This window comes from Lepidochelys kempii, chromosome 5, assembly GCF_965140285.1.
Source record: "Lepidochelys kempii isolate rLepKem1 chromosome 5, rLepKem1.hap1, whole genome shotgun sequence".
NCBI lineage: Eukaryota > Metazoa > Chordata > Testudines > Cheloniidae > Lepidochelys > Lepidochelys kempii.
In genome coordinates, this window is record NC_136384.1 from 135,860,171 (window position 1) to 135,880,712 (window position 20,542).

At 58.7% G+C, this 20,542-nt stretch overlaps 1 protein-coding gene across 3 annotated transcripts in view; it reads left to right on the forward strand.

Annotated features, from left to right (window-relative positions):
• Nucleotides 1–20,542, forward strand: part of XPA (XPA, DNA damage recognition and repair factor) — a 136,935-nt gene that overhangs the window by 97,218 nt on the left and 19,175 nt on the right. For 2 of the 3 annotated variants that reach the window (XR_013635860.1, XM_073346040.2), the window contains exons 1-2: nucleotides 16,228–16,281; nucleotides 17,241–17,392. Coding sequence is in view for 2 of the 3 variants with exons in the window: in XM_073346040.2 (XP_073202141.1) it covers nucleotides 17,251–17,392 (142 nt within the window). In the remaining variant the exon portion in view is untranslated. Of the gene's footprint in view, nucleotides 1–16,227; nucleotides 16,282–17,238; nucleotides 17,393–20,542 lie in introns of those variants that run through there. The other variant, XM_078852977.1, reaches the window with a different exon arrangement.

Genomic DNA, 20,542 nt, shown 5'->3' on the forward strand with positions numbered 1-20,542 from the left:
ACACTACAGAGAATATCATAATGCCTCTCTCTCTTTCCTAAGGGTTCTTAACGTTCTGTTTGCTTTTTTGACGGCCACCGCACATTGAGCAGATGTTTTCAGAGAACTATCCACAGTGACTCCAAGATCTCTTTCTTGAGTGGTAACAGATAATTTAGACCCCGTCATTTTGTATAGTTGGGATCATGTTTTCCAATGTGCATTACTTTGCATTTACTTTCCTATATCAGTTTTGGAGCCTTAATACAAGAACTTTAACAGATAAATAAAATCATGCAGAATATTTGCTCAATATCACTGTCCTTACAACATCACACCAATCACCCTCAAATACCCACATACCTATTTTATTGTCATTTATATTACCTTCTGGAGAATTATAAGCAAGCAAACATATGCACTCTTAATTTGTGTATATTATTTCTCATTAAAAAGTTATGAAGTCTAAAGTAGTTGAGTTTCCCCTCAAACATTCTTCTAAAATATGGAATAACTAACAAATTAGAGAACAAATTCATTTTGGCCCTAGCTTAAAAAAAATAAAAGATGAAAAGCTTTTAAAGTGATAATTGGAAAGAAAATACTACAATTGGTTGGCCAACATGGGTTTCCTATTAGCTCTGACACACCGGAAGGTGTATTTCCAGTATATAAAAATGTTATCACTTTTTCCCATGGCAATGTGTTTTCTTTTCCTAGTAAGTTACTCAGTAATTAGAAATAAAGTCTTAAACATTGTAATCTGTTTATGCAATGCATTTGATATTTCTCCAGCACCAGCGAAAACACACTTCATTTCAAGGTTCTAAACGTTTAAAGATTCAAAACATAAAAATGAATTTAAAAATCAAACTTGCATTTCATCATCATCATTTTCCTATTATGCCTCCAGCATTTAGGGCAGTGATGAAGCTCCTCCACTCCTGTCTGTTTCTGGCAAGTCTTTCAATAGTCAGTTTCAATCCGAATCAGTTTTCATCCAAAGCACATGACCTCCTGAGGTCTCCTTCAACCCTAATCTTCTATGATTCTATGACCGATCCATCTCCAATGCCTGCTGGCAATGATGGTGCTCAGATCCTCTTGGCTGCACTGTGTCAATAGATCTTGGTTTGAGATTGTTCTGGGCCAAAAGATAGGGAGGATTTTTCTGAGGCAGGTTGTATGGAATGAAGACAGTTTGGACGTGTCACACTTTCTCATTCCCTAGCATTCTGCACTATAAAGCAGCATTGAAAGTATGCAGCTCTGATAAACCTTGAGTTTGGTTTTGGTGTTGTATTTTGATGATTTCCAGGCTGTATTTAAGCTCCTGAAAGTGCATTTACAAACAACTAAATCAGGGGTGGGCAAACTACGACCCGCAGGCCGCATCCGGCCCATCGGACCTTTTAATCTGGCCCTTGAGCTCCTGCTGGGGAGCAGGGTTGGGAGTTTTCCCTGCTCTGGTGTTCCAGCCAGGGAGCGGGGTTGGGGGCTTACTTTGCTCTGCTTCGCTCATGCAGCAGCTCCGTGCAGCTCCCAGAAGCAGGTGCAGCCAGGGGGCTCTGCACACTGCCCCCACCCTAAGCACCAGCTCTGCAGCTCCCATTGCCTGGGAACCGTAGCCAATGGGAGCTGCGGGGGCGGTGCCTGCGGACAGGGCAGCCCGCAGAGCAGCGTGGCCCTGCCTCCGTGTGGGAGCAGGACAGGGGGGATGGGCTGCTCTTTCCAGGAGCCATTTCAGGTAAGGGCCACCCAGATCCTGCACCCCTGAGCCCCACCCTGCGCCCCAACTGCCTGCCCCAGCCATGATCACCCTTCAAACCCTTTGATCCCAGCCTGGAGCACCCTCCTGCACCCCAAACCCTTAATCCCGAGCCCAACCCCAGAGTCTGCATCCCCAGCCAGAGCCCTCATCCCCCCGTACACCCCAATCCCCTGCCCCAGCCTGCCCTCCATACAATTTCCATACCTAGATGTGGCCCTCAGGCCAAAAAGTTTGCCCACCCCTGAACGAAATACTAGTCTTTAAATCTTTCCGATGATTATGATCGGATAGTAATTCTATGTTTGGACTCTTCTGATATGATCACATTCACAAGAGGAACGTCGTTTCATGTTCACAGCATGCTGCTTTAACTCCTCTACGTCAGTGTTTTTCAAAGTTCGGGTCGTGACCCAGTACTGGGTCACGGCATGTAAGGCACTGGGTCACCTTGCTCAGCACCCAAGGGCCCTAGCGGATCTGGTCAGCGCTGCCGACCGGGACATTAAAAGTCCCAGCTAAAGCAGGCTAGTGCCTACCTGTTCCGACACCGCGAGGTGCCCTGGAAGCAGCCAGCAGTGGGTCCGGCTTCTAGGCAGAGGGGCCACGGGGTTCCCCTCGCTGCCCACGCCCCGAGCACCGGCTCCGCAATCCCATTGGCCAGTTCCCGGCCAATGGGAGCTATGGGGGGTGGTGCTTGTGGGCGAGAGCTTGTGCGCCTCCACCTAGGAGCCAGACCTGCTGCTGTCTGCTTCTGGGGCGAAGCGCAGTCCATGGTTCCAGGACAGGCGGGAAGCCTGCCTCTGCACCTCGGCTCTGCCGCTGACCAGGAGCTGCCAGAGGTAATCCTGTGACCCAATCCCCTGAGCCCCCCCAAACCCAGAACCCCTTCCTGCACCCCAAACCCCTCCCCCCCGGCCCCACCCCACAGCCCTGACCCCCTCCCGCAGCCCAACCCACTGCCCCAGCCCAGAGCCCCCTCCCACACCCTGAACCCCTCATTCCCAGCTCTGTTGGACTGTAGGCATGAATAATTTTCTTCAGTTGGGTCCCCAGAAAAAAAAGTTTGAAAACCACTGCTCTATGTGACACCATGAAGAAAAAAGATTAAAATTCTAATGTCCTTTTAAATATCAGTCTCATCTAATAAGACTATAAACACCATTATGCATCAATCATAATCATATGGTTATTACATGGCATCACTACAGGGCCGAATTAAGACTGATTAGGGGGATTTCATCTGTTTATGTCAACATTTCTTTTACGTTTAACCCTAACTCTGAATTTCCTAGTTTTATAATGCTTGTTTTTGGGATAATTACAACATTCCTATAATATTTTTACCTTAAGTTACTAATGTGTACACTTAACCTTAACTCCATTTAAATTTAGTTTTTGTCTGTGAAATTATATAGAGCTGTAGATTTGGGTGTAAGGGTCTTGATGCAGTTCCATAAAGGGCTGCAGGATTTTAATCTCATTTTTGGTGGGTTCTGCTGGTCATTATGCAGTAGGATCCTCATGTTTGCATTGACATAGTTAAGGGAGATGTCTGAGCAGCTCTTCTAGTCTGTGGAGGCTGGATGTGTGATAAATTGACTGGAGTTGATTTGAATGACCCTGACCCTATGTGCACAGTGTTATTGTGTGTCAAGGAGTTTAGTTTGACAGTTGTGAGACCACACTGGCACACAGTATTCAGCTGCAAAATATACCAAGGCAATTGTTCCAGTTCGTAAGGTCTGTGGACTGGAGCCCCATGATGTTCCGGCCAATTTTCTGATAAGCACAACACGAGACCTGACCTTAATTATGGCTGTTCTCAAAGTGTTGTTGAAAGGTATAACTCTGGTCCAGTATAATGCCAAGATACTTTGGATTAGCCTCATGGCTGACATGCTCACCACAGAACTGCACATCAAGTTTGGTATTAGCCATTTTATTGTTCAGAGGGAAAGTGGTTACCATGGTTTTTTTGGGGTTAGGCCTAAGTTTTCAGTGTTGGAAATAATCAGCCATTGGGCTAAGATCTTGGGTTAGGGTGCAGCTGATGGTGTGAAGGCTTGTATGCTGAACAGCTAGGGCAATGTCATCCGCATAGATGAATTTCCTTGACTCCATCACTGGTCTGTCTGTGGTGTACAGAAAGTCAGCCATGGCTATAAAGGATTGGTAAGAAATCTACCTTGAACCAAGGCTGTATCTTATTGAGTTAAGTCTTAGCACTAGAAAACATATTTTCCTTTTATTACCTTGTAACCATTCTGTCTTTATCCCTTAAAACCCTTCTGTCGTTTAAAGTAAAACAAATTTATTAACAATCTAAACCAATCCAGTGCTGTGTTGGAACTGAAGTGATTAACTCCAGTTAAGGCACTGGACACAAGTGAGGACCTGTTCCCTGGATGCACCTCTTGCCAATCATCCAAGCACGGGTACATGTGAACTCCCCTTCTTCTGAGAAAGGCCACTGCCACCACCACCACCCATTTGGTAAAGATGCACAGGGCTGATGACAGGCTAACGGAGAGAACCATGTACTGGTTGTGTTGGCTGGGGATGAGGAATCTCGGGAAACTCCTGTGGTGTTGAAGGCCACCACATGAAAACAGGAATTTTGGAGATTGAGAGCAGCAAACCAGTCATTGTGATTGAGAGCGGGAATAGCAGCAGCCAGGGTAACCACGTGGAATCTTATGTACTTGATCAATTTGTTGAGACTGCAGAGATTGAGGATACGTCTTATTCCAGGGGTCTCAAACTCAGTTTACCTTAGGGCCAGTGCCAGTTCCCAAATCCTCCCAGAGGGCCAATAATGTCACTGAAGATGGTGTTCAGAAAATGTTTATCTTGTATTTTTCATTTCGAATTTCTTAGAAATAATAAAACTGTCATACAACTTTATACAATTCTTTCCTTCTAGAGAGTTTTTAGTGTTGGCCAGCCACCTGGCAATGCTTCAGTTCTGTCAGTTTGTTGGTGTTTGGCCTCAGTGACTGAGCAGTTGAAACCATCAGGATTGCAGCAAGGTGGGCATCCGATAGTTGTGTTGAGTATGTTGACTTGTATTCATTGTGGGGGAAAAAGTGATACGGCCTCTATGGCTGACTCTCCCCAGCAACTCATGATGCTGCCTCCATGGCTGACTCTGCCCGACAACTAGTGATGGTATCTCTGTCCCTCTCCCCCAGCCAATGGGAGCTGTGCGGGGTGGCACCTGCAGCAGACGTGGTGGGCAGCCTGTCTGCCTGTGTCTCTGCTCCGTGGGCCACAGTGGGGAGGTTCTCAGGCCGCAGATGGCCCACGGGCCGGGACTTTGAGACCCCGTCTTATTCCTTCCTTGGGGATCAGACAGTACCGAGAATAGAACCCCTTTCTGTGAAGACGATGAGGAACCTCCTCTCTAGCCCCCAGAGCACACAGGGTTGTACCCATAGGCATGCACAGCACATTGCATGAGGGTGTGCACCCAGGGAGCCCTGCCCTAGCCCCGCCCCATCCACTCCCTCCCACTTCCCACCCCCTGACTGCCCCCCTCAGAACCCCCAACCCCACTGCTCCTTGTCCCCTAACTGCCCCCCAGAACCCCCTATCTAAGCCTCCCTGCTCCTTGTCCCCTGACTGCCCCCTCCTGAGACTCCCCCAGTGTAACTGCCTCCCTAGGACCCTACCCCCTACCTGTCCCCTGACTGCCCCCACCCTTATTCACACCCACACCCCCACCCCCAGACAGACCCCCAGGGCTCCCACACCTATCCAACCACTCCCCGCCCCCTGACAGGACCCCCAGCACTCCTGACCCATTCAACTCCCCCTGCTCCTTGTCCCCTGGCCGCCCCCTCCAGAGACCCCCCCCTGCCCCCTAATCACTTCCCAGGACTCCACCAACTATCCAACCCCCCTGTCCTGACTGCCCCGGGTCCACACCCGTGCCCCCTGACAGGCCCCCTGGGACTCCCACGCCCTATCCAATGCCTCCGTTTCCCATCCCCTGACTGCTCCCGAGACCCTCTGGCCTGTATCCAACCCCCCTGACCTGACCCCCGTACCAAACCGCCGCTCAGAACAGAGTCCCCACCAAATCCCACCCTGTTAGGGTTCCCTCCCCACTCTGAACTCTAGGGTACAGACGTGGGGACCCGCATGAAAGACCCCCTAAGCTTATTTCTACCAGCTTAGGTTAAAAACTCCCCAGGCACAAATTCTCCCTTGTACCTTGGGTTTAAGTAACATTGCCACCACCAAGTGATTGAACAAAGAACCAGGAAAAAGGACCACTTGGAGTTCCTCTTCCCCCAGCAATCCCCCCAAATCCTTACACACCCTTTCCTGGGGTGGCCTGAGAATAATATCCTAACCAATTGGTTACAAAATGATCAAAGACCCAAACCCCTGCGTCTTGGAACAATGGAAAAATCAATCAGGTTCTTAAAAGAAGGATTTTATTTAAAGAAAAGGTAAAAGAACCACCTCTGTAAAATCAGGATGGTAAATACTTTACAGGGTAATCAGATTCAAAACACAGTGGATTCCCCTCTAGGCAAAACTTTAAAGTTACAAAAAAACAGGATAAACCTCTCTCTAGCAAAGGGAGAATTCTCAAGTTGAAACAAAAGGTAATCTAACATGCCTTGCCTTATTTACTTACTCTTTTTGTAATATCAGAGACTTGTACAGGATGGTTTACAGGAGAAGGAGTTTTTTTGACCTGATGCTTCTCTGCTTTCCCCAGAGAACACACCACAAAGCCCCCCCCTTCCCCCCCAAGATTTGAAAGTCTCTTCTTTCCCCATTGCTCCCTTTGGTCAGGTGCCAACCAGGTTATTTGAGCTTCTTAACCCCTTACAGGTAAGGAGGAAGTCTAGACTACCCTTAGCTGTATGGTTATGACACGCCCCCTGGACATCCCCTTGACCAAAGACGTGATGGCACTTACCGGGGGGGGGGGCGCAAAGAGCGCCAACCAAGCCAGAGCACAGCGGTGGAAGAGCGCTATGACTGACGTAAGTCAACAAAGGTCACGTGTAGTGCTGGGGAGGCGGCGATTGGCTGGGTGGGCCCGGCGGGTGGGGGGCCAAGGGGGGTCATGGTAGCAGCGTGGGGTTCGCTGTGTGACACAATTACAACAACTTTGTGCAGCTGCTGGGGAAGTTTGTACAGGCAATAAATACAACCTGCGTGGGCGGCAGGGGACCCTGTCACCCGGGGTGGCAGGTTTGTAGAAATTTTGATGGTGCCCAGAACCCGCCCCTGCCCATACTCCACCCCAACAAACTCCGCCCCCCACCTGCCCAAGGCTCTGGGAGGGAGTTTGGGTGGGGGAGGTCTGGAGTGCAGGCCCTAGGCTGGGGCAGGGGATTGGGGTGCAGGCTCTGGGAGGGAGTTTGGGTGGGGGAGGAGGTGCGGAGGTGAGGGGTGTGGCTGCAGATGAGGGGTTTGGGTGTGGGAGGGGCTCAGGGTGAGAGTAGGAGTGTAGGGGGTGAGGGCTCTGTCTGGGGCTGGGCATGAGGGGTTTGGGGTGTTGGAGGGGCTCAGGGTGAGAGTAGGGGTGTAGGGGGTGAGGGCTCTGTCTGGGGCTGGGCATGAGGGGTTTGTGATGTTGGAGGGGGCTCAGGGCTCAGGGTGAGAGTAGGGGTGTAGGGGGTGAGGGCTCTGTCTGGGGCTGGGCATGAGGGGTTTGGGGTGTTGGAGGGGCTCAGGGCTCAGGGTGAGAGTAGGGGTGTAGGGGGTGAGGGCTCTGTCTGGGGCTGGGCATGAGGGGTTTGGGGTGTTGGAGGGGCTCAGGGCTAGGGTAGAGGGTTAAGGATATGTGGGGGGTTGAAAGCTCTGGCTGGCGGTGTGGGCTCTGGGGTGGGGCAGGGCTGCGGATGAGTTTGGGGTGCAGGCAGGCTGCTCCTTGACAGGGGCCAGAGAGGAGGACTCCCCCCAGCCCTTTCCCTGCCGGTAGCAGTGAGCTCTGGGGGAGGAGCCCCCCTTTCCCGCCCCCCCGAGCAGCACACTCCCCCCGCACCACTGTCACTGCACGTGTCCTAGGGCCCCTCTCAGGCCCAGGAATCTCTCTCCCCTCCCCTGTGGTGGGTGCCGGGGGGAGCTGCATTCGCCTCCTCCCCTGCTGTTGCCCCTGCCTGTAGCCGCACTGGGGGCGAGGGATGGGGCTGCCCCTTGCCCAGCATGGGGCAGGAGCAGTGACTGCGGGCGGGGGGCCCCCTGTGCTGGTGGAGGGTCTGGCCGGAAAAGGGAAGGGTCTGAGGTGGAAGGGCAGGCTCAGTCCCTCCGCCCCGGCAGTGGAGATGGGGGCGGTGGGGACTAGGACCCTGCGGCAGCAGTTGCTGCAGGGAGGCAGCATGGAGCTGCAGGGCAGAGGCAGGGATGCTCTGCTCCAGGGCCCGGGGAGGTGTGTGGGGGCAGCAAGAGGCGGCTGGGGGAGGCGGCCGGTGGGGCCGGGGGACGACGACACCCAGCCCCAAATATTGGTGGAGCTGGGCAGCCTTCCCAGACGGAGCTCAGGCCATTAGGGTGGGCCTGGGCACACCCAGCACACCCCACACGCACGCCTACGGTTGTACCTACTGCAAAAGCAGTGACTCGCGAGATGGGTCCCTGACAAAGGAGGGGCGGGGTAGACAGGAGATGAATGGCATCACCCAATCCCACCGTGCTCAGGAGCCATCGGCCCATGGTTATGGTCTCCCTAGCACTGCAGAAGCGAGACAGCCTGTCTCTCTATAGAGGGGACAGGGATATGATGTTCACAACTGGAGCGATGCTCTTGAAACACAAATCAAATAGGCTGTCTAGTCAAACATGGGAAAGAACGGGCCATTTGGCTAAAATTAGACCCAGAAGGTCTTCTCCTGTGATTTGTGCCCCCTTTCTGGGGAAATACTGCTGCCTTGAAGGTTTGGAGGACTGAAGGAAATATCAATGGGGATAGCCCAGGGGCTATAAAAAATCTAATGTCTTGTCAGTTTCTCCGAGACCAGAAGACAAACAACAAACTGTAATTCCTTGGCTGGATCTCAGGAGCTATGCCAGGAGTTTTGTAACCGTGAGATTCTTCTCATTACTTCAGCTGAGGCCATGCCTGGACAAAGCATCTGTTATATGCAAGGCTGACTGTAAGGATGTCTTGGCCCCTAAACAGCCCTCTGTAACAATGGCCTTGAACTCCTCTCTGGAGGATTCTGGTAACTTATCCACACATTTAAACATACCATCCCAGTTCACAAAATCACACTTCAGTGTAAGCAGATGGCGGAACTATTTAGGCCCCTTTCTGATACCCCGGTGCTGCTGATGAGACCCCCCTGTGATGACAAACACAGGTTATTGGACAATGGGGACAGACAGGTAGAGGATGTCCTGGGCACCTTGGACCCTCCAGCGTTAGAACTAGGAGTGCAGGGGCCTACGCCAGTAGCCGAGGGACCCTCCAGGGAAGCCTCTCCATCCGTCACTCAAGAGGATGTTCCCCTTACTTCGGCAACAGAGATTCTCAATAGACGAGACAGGGTGATAAGACCAGTGAAACGGTTAACTTATGATGCACCTGGGGTGACTAGTGAGGAGCCAATACATTTAGCACACAGGCTTGTGGAAGCTAAAGTGGGCTTCCTGAGGCCCTTTGGAGGAAACCAATGAGTTGGTATAAAGGGAGTGTGATTTGTCGGGACGACAAAGTCTCGGCTGGGGGGAGGATGTAAGCAGTGTCAGGATGAGCTCCACCCTGACATCTGGTGGTGAGGTGTGGCAAGTTGTGGAAAAGAACTTCAGGGGCCGATCTCATTTGCATAGGCACACCCACCACGCCTAGAATGAGACCATAGCTGCCCAAATGGTCACTTTGGCTGCTGTGGGATCCCCAGTGTCTCTGTTATTGGGGCAGGAAGAATAAATTGCTATTACCCTGATTATGGGAACTGTGCTTGGAACTGTACGTGGCCTTTTGTTATGATGGAGGGATTCACCATCAACTAAGTAGCACTCGCTAGGCAAGGGTCATGGGTTCCAAAACTGTGTGAATAGAGAGAGGCTGGGGACAAGTATTAATACTTGGTGGCATGGGCCCCTTGGTGAGGGCCTTACATGCTGATTGCACTTCCTCCTCTCTCCACTGTGGAATGTCAGAACTAATTTTGATTTCATTTGAAGTCTAGTTATAGGCTGCTGAGCTCACTTTGGGCTGACAGTGCACCAGCACTGGGGCTTCCCTACTATAAGCTGAATTCACCTAAGAGCTGAAATCACTGAGTGTTGTGTTAAGTAGTGGGGGAGCCTGAAGATATATTGTGGAGCAGTTTGCGGGACGGCTGGTGAAGCAGTTCGACGTGGAGCAGTGTGTGGATGGCAGGAGCTGCTTGTGGGCCGTGGAGCTGAGTGAAGGAGTTCGTGGGGTGGCTGGCGGAGCGGAGCGCAGCTGAGCGAAGGAGTTCGTGGGGCGGCTGGCGGAGCGGAGCGCTGCTATGGAGCTATGGGGCGGTCAGCTTCAGATCACGTAAGGTGCCTCTTACCCCCGTCCCATTTCCACCCAGATTGGGAGGTAAAGCTCCGCCGATAAACTTTCGAACTCTGGGGCTGCCCTGACCAGGGACAGAGACTTTTGGGGCATTGGACTTTTGGGACTTTGGGTGATTTGGGGTTGCTGGACTCAAGAACCAAAGGGAAAGGGGCATGCCCCAATTTGCCTGGGGTGGGGTTGTTTTTGCTCATGGCTTGTGTTATGAATCCTGTTGGTGGTGTTTCCCCAACATAATGCCACATTGTTTCTCTCTGTTATTAAAAGACTTTTGCTACACTCAGACTATGTGCTTGCGAGAGGGGAAGTACTGCCTCTTGGAGGCGCCCAGCGGGGGTGGTATATAATTTGTCCCGGGTCACTGGGTGGGGGCTCGAGCCGGTTTGCATTGTGTTATTGGAATGGAACCCCTAGATATTGAACCCGGCCCTTGTTGCTGCCAACTCTGACGGGCAGAAGGGTTACATCAGCAACAGAGCTTGCTAGTTGGCAATAAGCATCTGCAAGGAGGAAGTCAAGTAGATCTTCCTCCTCATCAAATCAAGCCTTTTCAACTCTTTTTCTTTAGGCACAGACATTTTCCCCATCTCAGTCACTCATTTGCAGTCATCACAATCTGGGCATTCGGAACTGGATGAGAGATTAAAACATCTGAAAACCTGCATGGGTAATACAGTATCTTTTGTCGCCGCATTGTGCTGTGGGCCATTCATGAAGCAGGGGATTTAGCAGGCTCTCATACTACTTCATTGACAGGGAGGGTGACTCTCCCAGGAGCTGAGGGCTGGAGGATACCCATCAGTTATCAGCGTTTTCCTGAACAAACTCAGCTTTACTACCTAAGGCTGACATGCATCTGAGCGGATCCTGAATACGATCTGAAATCCGAGGTGCCAGAGAGGAGAACCGTGTCATCTGGTGACGAGGAGGAAGATGGAAGTGAGAGGAAGGGACTCCTTTGTAGTATAACATCCGACAGCCCTCATGCAGTGGTGGAAACGGGGCCAGGAGGCCACCCTCGGGCAGTGGATGGGAGGGGGAAGGAGGCCAGGGGTGTCTCTGTGAGGTGTGGGGGAGGTGGGAGATTCCCCATGGGGCAGTGCGGGAGGAGAAAGGGGGCGGGGGTGGCTCCCTGTGAGGTGGCGGGGAGGGGGGCCTGAGGGATTCTCCATGGGGCAGCGGGGAAGGAGCCTCAGAGGAAGGATATCAAGTATCAGGGTTAGCCGCGTTAGTCTGTATCCCACCAACAACAATAAGGTGCCACTGGACCCCTTGAAGACTGACCCATTTATTTGGGCATAAGCTTTGGTGGGTAAAAAACCTTGTTGTTTCAGAGGAAGGGGCGGGGGGGGGTCTCCCTGTGCGGTGTGGGGGAGTGGGGAGGGGGCCAGGGAGGGGGGGTCTCCCCGGGAGGTGGGGGGGTGAGCGGTGCCCCCACGGGGCGGGCGGGAGGAGGGGGGTCCTCTCTGCGCGGTGTGTGGGGAGAAGGCCGGGGGGGTCTCCCCGGGAGGTGGGGGGGGAGTGGGGAGAGGGGTCTCCCGGGAGGTGGGGGGGGGGCCGGGGGGTCTCCCTGTGAGGTGGGGGGGAGTGGGGAGGGGGCCAGGGAGAGGGGGGTCTCCCTGTGAGGTGGGGGGAGTGGGGAGGGGGCCAGGAGAGGGGGGTCTCCCTGTGAGGTGGGGGGAGTGGGGAGGGGGGCCAGGGAGAGGGGGGTCTCCCTGTGAGGTGGGGGGAGAGGGGACGGGGGTCTCCCCCGGGAGGTGTGTGGGGGGTGGGCGGTTGCCCCCACAGGGCAGGCGGGAGGAGGGGGGTCTCTCTGCGCGGTGTGGGGGAGGAGGCCGGGGGGGTCTCCCCGGGAGGTGGGGGGGAGTGGGGAGAGGGGTCTCCCCGGAGGTGGGGGGGGGCCGGGGGGGTCTCCCTGTGAGGTGGGGGGAGTGGGGAGGGGGCCAGGGAGAGGGGGGTCTCCCTGTGAGGTGGGGGGAGTGGGGAGGGGGCCAGGGAGAGGGGGGGTCTCCCTGTGAGGTGGGGGGAGAGGGGACGGGGGTCTCCCCGGGAGGTGTGTGGGGGTGAGTGGTGCCCCCACAGGGCAGGCGGGAGGAGGGGGGTCTCTCTGCGCGGTGTGGGGGAGGAGGCCGGGGGGGTCTCCCCGGGAGGTGGGGGGGAGTGGGGAGAGGGGTCTCCCCGGGAGGTGGGAGGGGGCCGGGGGGGGTCTCCCTGTGAGGTGGGGGGAGTGGGGAGGGGGCCAGGGAGGGGGGGTCTCCCTGTGAGGTGGGGGGAGTGGGGAGGGGGCCAGGGAGGGGGGGTCTCTCTGTGAGGTGGGGGGAGAGGGGAGGGGGGTCTCCCCGGGAGGTGGGGGGGTGAGCGGTGCCCCCACGGGGCGGGCGGGAGGAGGGGGGGTCTCTCTGCGCGGTGTGGGGGAGGAGGCCGGGGGGGGTCTCCCCGGGAGGTGGGAGGGGGCCGGGGGGGGTCTCCCTGTGAGGTGGGGGGAGTGGGGAGGGGGCCAGGGAGGGGGGGGTCTCCCTGTGAGGTGGGGGGAGAGGGGAGGGGGGTCTCCCCGGGAGGTGGGGGGGTGAGCGGTGGCCCCCACGGGGCGGGAGGGAGGTCTCTCTGTGAGGTGGGGGGGAGTGGGGAGGGGGCCAGGAGGGGGGGGTCTCTCTGTGAGGTGGGGGGAGAGGGGAGGGGGGTTCTCCCCGGGAGGTGGGAGGGGGCCGGGGGGGTCTCCCTGTGAGGTGGGGGGGAGAGGGGAGGGGGGTCTCCCCGGGAGATGTGGGGGGGTGGGTGGTGCCCCCACGGGGTGGGCGGGAGGAGGGGGGTCTCTCTGTGAGGTGGGGGGGGAGTGGGGAGAGGGGTCTCCCCGGGAGGTGGGAGGGGGCCGGGGGGGTCTCCCTGTGAGGTGGGGGGAGTGGGGAGGGGGCCAGGGAGGGGGGGGTCTCTCTGTGAGGTGGGGGGAGAGGGGAGGGGAGTCTCCCCGGGAGGTGGGAGGGGTCCGGGGGGGTCTCCCTGTGAGGTGGGGGGAGAGGGGAGGGGGGTCTCCCCCGGGAGGTGGGGGGGTGAGTGGTGCCCCCACGGGGCGGGCGGGAGGAGGGGGGTCTCTCTGCGCGGTGTGGGGGAGGAGGCCGGGGGGGGTCTCCCCGGGAGGTGGGAGGGGGCCGGGGGGGGTCTCCCTGTGAGGTGGGGGGAGTGGGGGAGGGGGCCAGGGAGGGGGGGTCTCCCTGTGAGGTGGGGGGAGAGGGGAGGGGGGTCTCCCCGGGGAGGTGGGGGGGGTGAGCGGTGCCCCCACGGGGCGGGAGGGAGGAGGGGGGTCTCTCTGTGAGGTGGGGGGGAGTGGGGAGGGGACCAGGGAGGGGGGGGTCTCTCTGTGAGGTGGGGGGGCCGGGGGGGTCTCCCTGTGAGGTGGGGGGGAGAGGGGAGGGGGGGCCAGGGAGGGGGGGTCTCCCTGTGAGGTGGGGGAGAGGGGATGGGGGCCAGGGAGGGGGGGTCTCCCTGTGAGGTGGGGGGAGTGGGGAGGGGGGCCAGGGAGAGGGGGGTCTCCCTGTGAGGTGGGGGGAGAGGGGACGGGGGTCTCCCCGGGAGGTGTGTGGGGGTGGGCGGTGCCCCCACTGGGCGGGCGGGAGGAGTGGGGGTCTCTCTGCACGGTGTGGGGGAGGGAGGCCGGGGGGGTCTCCCCGGGAGTGGGGAGAGGGGTCTCCCCGGGAGGTGGGAGTGGGGAGAGGGGTCTCCCTGTGAGGTGGGGGGAGAGGGGAGGGGGTCTCCCCGGGAGGTGGGAGGGGGCCGGGGGGGTCTCCCTGTGAGGTGGGGGGAGAGGGGAGGGGGGTCTCCCCAGGAGATGTGGGGGGGTGAGCGGTGCTCCACGGGGCGGGCGGGAGGGAGGAGGGGGGGGTCTCTCTGCGCGGTGTGGGGGAGGAGGCCGGGGGGGGGTCTCCCGGGAGGTGGGGGGAGTGGGAGGGGGCCAGGGAGGGGGGGTCTCCCTGTGAGGTGGGGGGAGTGGGGAGGGGGCCAGGGAGGGGGGGTCTCCCTGTGAGGTGGGGGGATTGGGGAGGGGGCCAGGGAGGGGGGGGTCTCCCTGTGAGGTGGGGGGAGAGGGGAGGGGGGTCTCTCCGGAGGTGGGGGGGGCTAGGTGGGCGGTGCCCCCACGGGGCGGGCGGGAGGGAGGAGGGGGGGGGTCTCTCTGCGCGGTGTGGGGGAGGAGGCCCGGGGGGGGGTCTCCCTGTGAGGTGGGGGGAGAGGGGAGAGGGGAGGGGGGTCTCCCCGGGAGGTGGGGAGGGGGCCGGGGGGGTCTCCCTGTGAGGTGGGGGGAGAGGGGAGAGGGGAGGGGGTCTCCCCGGGAGATGTGGGGGGTGAGCGGTGGCCCCCACGGGGCGGGCGGGAGGGAGGAGGGGGGGGGTCTCTCTGCGCGGTGTGGGGGAGGAGGCCGGGGGGGGTCTCCCCGGGAGGTGGGGGGGAGTGGGGAGGGGGCCAGGGAGGGGGGTCTCCCTGTGAGGTGGGGGGAGAGGGGAGGGGGGTCTCTCCGGAGATGGGGGGGGATGGGGGGGAGAGGGAGGGGGGGTCTCCCCGGGAGGGTGGGAGGGGGCCGGGGGGTGGGGGGGAGAGGGGAGGGGGGTCTCCCCGGGAGGTGGGAGGGGGCCGGGGGGGTCTCCCTGTGAGGTGGGGGGGAGAGGGGAGGGGGGTCTCCCCGGGAGATGTGGGGGGGTGGGGGGGAGAGGGGTCTCCCCGGGAGGTGGGGGGAGTGGGGAGGGGGCCAGGGAGGGGGGGGTCTCCCTGTGAGGTGGGGGGAGAGGGGAGGGGGGTCTCCCCGGGAGGTGGGAGGGGGCCGGGGGGGTCTCCCTGTGAGGTGGGGGGAGAGGGGAGGGGGGTCTCCCCGGGAGATGTGGGGGGGTGGGGGGGAGAGGGGAGGGGGGTCTCCCCGGGAGGTGGGGGGGTGGGCGGTGCCCCCACGGGGCGGGCGGGCGGGAGGAGGGGGGGGGGTCGGGGGGGGTCTCCCTGTGAGGTGAGGGGAGAGGGGGAGGGGGGTCTCCCCGGGAGGTGGGGGGGTGGGCGGTGCCCCCACGGGGCGGGCGGGCGGGAGGGGGGGTCCCTCTCTGCGCGGTGTGGGGGAGGAGGCCGGGGGGCGTCTCCCCGGGAGGTGGGGGGGAGTGGGGAGGGGGCCAGGGAGGGGGGGTCTCCCTGTGAGGTGGGGGGAGAGGGGAGGGGGCCAGGGAGGGGGGGTCTCTCTGTGAGGTGGGGGGGAGAGGGGAGGGGGTCTCCCTGTGAGGTGGGGGGAGTGGGGAGGGGGCCAGGGAGGGGGGGTCTCCCTGTGAGGTGGGGGGAGAGGGGAGGGGGCCAGGGAGGGGGGGGTCTCCCTGTGAGGTGGGGGGAGAGGGGAGGGGGCCAGGGAGGGGGGGGGTCTCCCTGTGAGGTGGGGGGGGAGAGGGGAGGGGGGGTCTCCCCGGGAGGTGGGGGGGTGGGCGGTGCCCCCACGGGGCGGGCGGGGCGGGAGGAGGGGGGGGTCGGGGGGGTCTCCTGTGAGGTGGGGGGAGAGGGGAGGGGGCCAGGGAGGGGGGGTCTCTCTCTGTGAGGTGGGGGGGAGAGGGGAGGGGGGTCTCCCCGGGAGATGTGGGGGGGTGGGGGGGAGAGGGGAGGGGGGTCTCCCCGGGAGGTGGGAGGGGGCCGGGGGGGTCTCCCTGTGAGGTGGGGGGAGAGGGGAGGGGGGGTCTCCCGGGAGGTGGGGGGGTGGGCGGTGCCCCACGGGGCGGGCGGGGGAGGTGGGGGGGTCTCTCTGCGCGGTGTGGGGGAGGAGGCGGGGGGGGTCTCCCCGGGAGGTGGGGGGGCAGGCGGGAGGCGGGGACAGGTGTCCCGGCGGGGGCGGGCAGGAGGCGCCGCCTGAGGAGGACGCAAGCCGAGCGCGGAGGACGCCGCGCGCCGGGCCCCTGCCCCGCCCCCTTCTCTTGGCGCATGCGCAGGCGCCGCCGGCCGCCGTGCGGACTGTGGCCGTTTGTTGGCCCGCGGCCTGAGCCCGGGGGGTGCGCGGCCCCCCCCCCAGGTGATGCGCGCGTCGAGCGCCGTGGGGCGGGGACTCTGGAGGGAGGGGCGGCCCCGGCAAATGGGGGCAGGGCCGGGCGGGGTCCGTGGGGTGAGGCGGCCCCCCGGGGAGGGTCGGGGGCCGTGGGGTGAGGCGGCCCCCCCGGGGAGGGTCGGGGGCCGTGGGGTGAGGCGGCCCCCCGGGGAGGGGGCGGGGGCCGTGGGGTGAGGCGGCCCCCCGGGGAGGGGGCGGGGGCCGTGGGGTGAGGCGGCCCCCCGGGGAGGGGCGGGGGCCGTGGGGTGAGGCGGCCCCCTGGGGAGGGGCGGGGGCTGTGGGGGAGGCGGGCCCCCCGGGGAGGGGCGGGGACTGTGGGGGAGGCGGCCCCCCCGGGGAGGGGCGGGGGCCGGGTGGGGGCTGGGGCCGTGGGGTGAGGCGGCCCCCTGGGGAGGGGCGGGGGCTGTGGGGAGGCGGCCCCCTGGGGAGGGGCGGGGACTGTGGGGGAGGCGGCCCCCTGGGGAGGGGCGGGGGACTGTGGGGGAGGCGGCCCCCTGGGGAGGGGCGGGGGCCGTGGGGTGAGGCGGGCCCCCTGGGGAGGGGCGGGGGGCCGTGGGGTGAGGCGGCCCCCTGGGGAGGGGCGGGGGCTGTGGGGGAGGCGGCCCCCTGGGGAGGGGCGGGGGCCGGGGGTGGGGGGCGGGGCCGGGGGGGGGGCCCCCCGGGGAGGGGCGGGGGGCCGTGGGGTGAGGCGGCCCCCTGGGGAGGGGCGGGGGCCGGGTGGGGTCGGGGGCCGTGGGGTGAGGCGGCCCCCTGGGGAGGATCGGGGGCCCGGTGGGGGGCGGGGGCCGTGGGGTGAGGCGGCCCCCTGGGGAGGGGCGGGGGGCCGGGTGGGGGGGGCGGGGGGCCGTGGGGTGAGGCGGCCCCCCCGGGGAGGGCCGGGTGGGGGGCTGGGGCAAGCGCTGACGTCTCCCCCTCCCCGGCTGTAGGTCGCCGGCCATGGAGGGCGCTGGGCCCGCGGGGGCGGCGCCCCCCCTCTCTGCAGCCATGCGGGCGAAGATCGAGCGGAATCGCCAGCGGGCGCTGATGCTGCGCCAGGCCCGGTTGGCCGCCCGCCCCTACCCGGCCGCCCCCAGCCAAGGTTTTGCTCCGACCCGTGACCGCTTCTTGGCCTGTTCCCGGGCTGCGCGGGCTGCGGGCCAGCCTGTCCTCGTGCCGGCGGTCCTGGCCCACGGCAAGCGCGCCTCACCCGGCGTGCGCCTCGGTCCTCCAGAGCAGCCCTGGGGCTGTGTGACCTGCAACTGGTGACTCGCCACTGCGCAGCCCCCGGCGGGCTCCCGCCTGCCTTGCTCCACCCTGGTCGTCTCCACGCCGAGCTAGAGGGCGCAGGCAGGCTGGAAGGTCTGGGGCCTGCCCAGAATAACAAGATAGTGCATCGTGTAGTGTTTGTGTTAAACAAAACTTGATGAATCACACCTGGTGATCCCCTGTTCTGCTCATTCCCTCTGGGGCACCTGGCACTGGCCATTGTCAGCGGACGATACTGGGCTAGGTGGACCTTTGGTCTGACCCAGTCTGGCCGTTCTTATGTTAAAACCAAGTTAAAGCCAGTTAAAGCCAGCCGATATAGATGTTAGTAGTACTGAGTTATATTGGCTTGTATTCTAAGAAGCAGTGGAATCATGGGATGGGAAATATGCATGGTTGCCAAATGGAAAAAGCCAAAGTTGGCAGGGCAACGAGCGTTTAGGCTTCTAAGAAAGTAATGTTTACAACTGAAAATTTAATTGATTAAAACTAGAAAAATGAATACAAATTATTATCTTGTTATGGCTGAGCGTGGATAAAACTGATTATTCATGCTCATTCTATGAACCTTTCTTAATCTGTTTTTTCCTGTTTGTGAAAATACTTTAGAAATATGAGTTTACCATGTCATTTAAAATATATTTAGCATTATCTTTTTATTTGGATCACAGAATACAACAAGAATTTACAGGCATTATTTACACTAACTTAAGATGTTTTGGAGAGCAAAAGGTGTCCGGTTTTGTTGGTTGTTTTTTTGTTTGTATGTTTTTTTAAAAAGCCCAAACATTCATTTGTTTTGGCAACTTGTGCTTTATAAAACTTCATGGGTTTTCTGTTATATAGTTGACAAATAGGAAAAGTCCATCTGGTAAATGTTAAGTCTTATACGATCACATAGTTCAATGTACATTTATTTTGCTGCAGAACTGATTTCTTTCAAAAGGCTTTTCAGCTTCATCTTGTACTAAAGCTTTTGCACTCTGGCTCCCAAGTATAGAAAAATGCTTTATTAGATTTCTGCTTTCTAATACACACTTCTCTGTTTGTTTCATTTAATTTGGTAAAAGCATGCACTTTATAATCTCTGGACCTATGCATCACAGGCATTAGGTATAGCTAAGGTTAAGATTTGTCACGGTTATTTTTAGTAAAAGTCAGGGACTGGTCCGTGGGCAATAAAGAAAAATTCACAGAAGCCCTTGACCTGTCCCTGGACTTTTACTAAAAATAACAGTGACAAAATGGGGCTGATGGAGTATGAGAACCCTAGCCCTGCTGCTATAATTTAAAAAAAAAAAAAAATCAGATTTTTTTTATTTAAATAGGTTTACTCTGAGATAGCGCGTTATAGCTCAAAGATATCTCATCATGGAATAGGGATTATAAATTGTAATTCTATAGTATAAGACAATATATCCAGATCTGGCCCGCGGAACCCTCCTGCCTGGCCCCTGAGCTCCTGGCCCAGGAGGCTAGTCCCCCGGCCCCCTCCCCCGCAGTCTCAGCACGCCGCCGGCGCAACGCTTTGGGTGGCTGGCCAGCGCAGTTGCAGAGCCACAGCCTGACCTGGTGCTCTGGCCGGCGTGGCTGTAGTGCTGCCAGCCACCGGTGCTCAGGCAGCGCGGCAAGAGTGTTATACCAATAAAATAAAAACCAGCAGGATCTTACGAAAGGGGAAAAGGCAAAATGCCACATTTACTGTGAATACAGAAAGAATCATAGTAAGCAGTTCTGATGAAGTGAGCTGTAGCTCACGAAAGCTCATGCTCAAATAAATTGGTTAGTCTCTAAGGTGCCACAAGTACTCCTTTTCAGTAAGCAGTTAGTTATAGCTATAACATTCCATTCAATTTCATATTTATTCACATATTCATTCATACAAACACACACATACGCACGTTCTGCAAGGTTGTTATCATAGTTACCAGCCTTAGAGTTGCTCATGCCAAGCCGCTGGCCAGGTGGCCTGGACACGAGGAGGGAGCAGGGCCTCGTCAGATGCACATCTGATGCTCCTGAAGTTGGTTTGCAGAATCAGACCCCAAAGTTCTCACCTTTCTAGAATCCATTTTTATAGGAATTTCTTCCTATGTCAGTCTATGGGAATTGCTTCATCATGCTGTTGCTGAATCAATCAGCAGATGTCACATTCCTGACGGCTTCGTGCTGCCAGATGTTATCTTGTTCTTTGGTTCTCCCATTCTTGAGGCTGTTGGGTGGATTCCAGTCTGCCCTCTGGGGGTCCTCTGGTTATTTCCACTTGACGCCTTCTTCAGCCGATGGACGCTGCATTCTTAGGCTGGCACCTCCCTGATCGTTCAGTTATTATCCACACCAAGCATCCATCCACATACATACATCCTCTATCTCTATTTTAATCACAATTGTTAATAAAGCTAGATGAATACAACAAAAGGGCGGGGAGTCTCTGGGTGCTGCTTCTGTTGTTACAGAGTATTGCTTCGAGTCTCTCTCTGTGTGAGTGGTGGTTGTTACAAAGAATTGCTTTGAGAACAGACTCTGTCTTAGAATGTACTAACACAATTAGCAGCTTGCAAGTTTCACACACAAAGGGAGAGAAACAGTACCAAAAACCAAGAGACCTTTTAATTAGTAATACCCTAGAATTTAAACTATGGGGAATCAAACTCATCTGTGATTTTAATACAGAACTTCTTTAATGTGATCCAATAAGAGGGTGTTGGATAGAGGGCAGGGGAGTGGGTGTGGGGTGGGGGTAGGGGTCGGGGCAGTAAGAGAGCAGGGGAATGGGGGGTTGAATGGGAGCAGGGGTCCCAGGGGGGCAGTCAGGAGGGGGAGGGTTGGATGGGGCAGTGGGGGGCAGTCAGGGGCAGGGGTTCCGGGGGCGGTCAGAGGACAGGAGCAGGGGCTGGTGGATGGGGTAGGAGTCCTGGGGGGGCCATCAGGGGACCGGGGGTTGTATGAGGCAGGAGTCCTGGGGGATCTGTCGGGGCGAGAA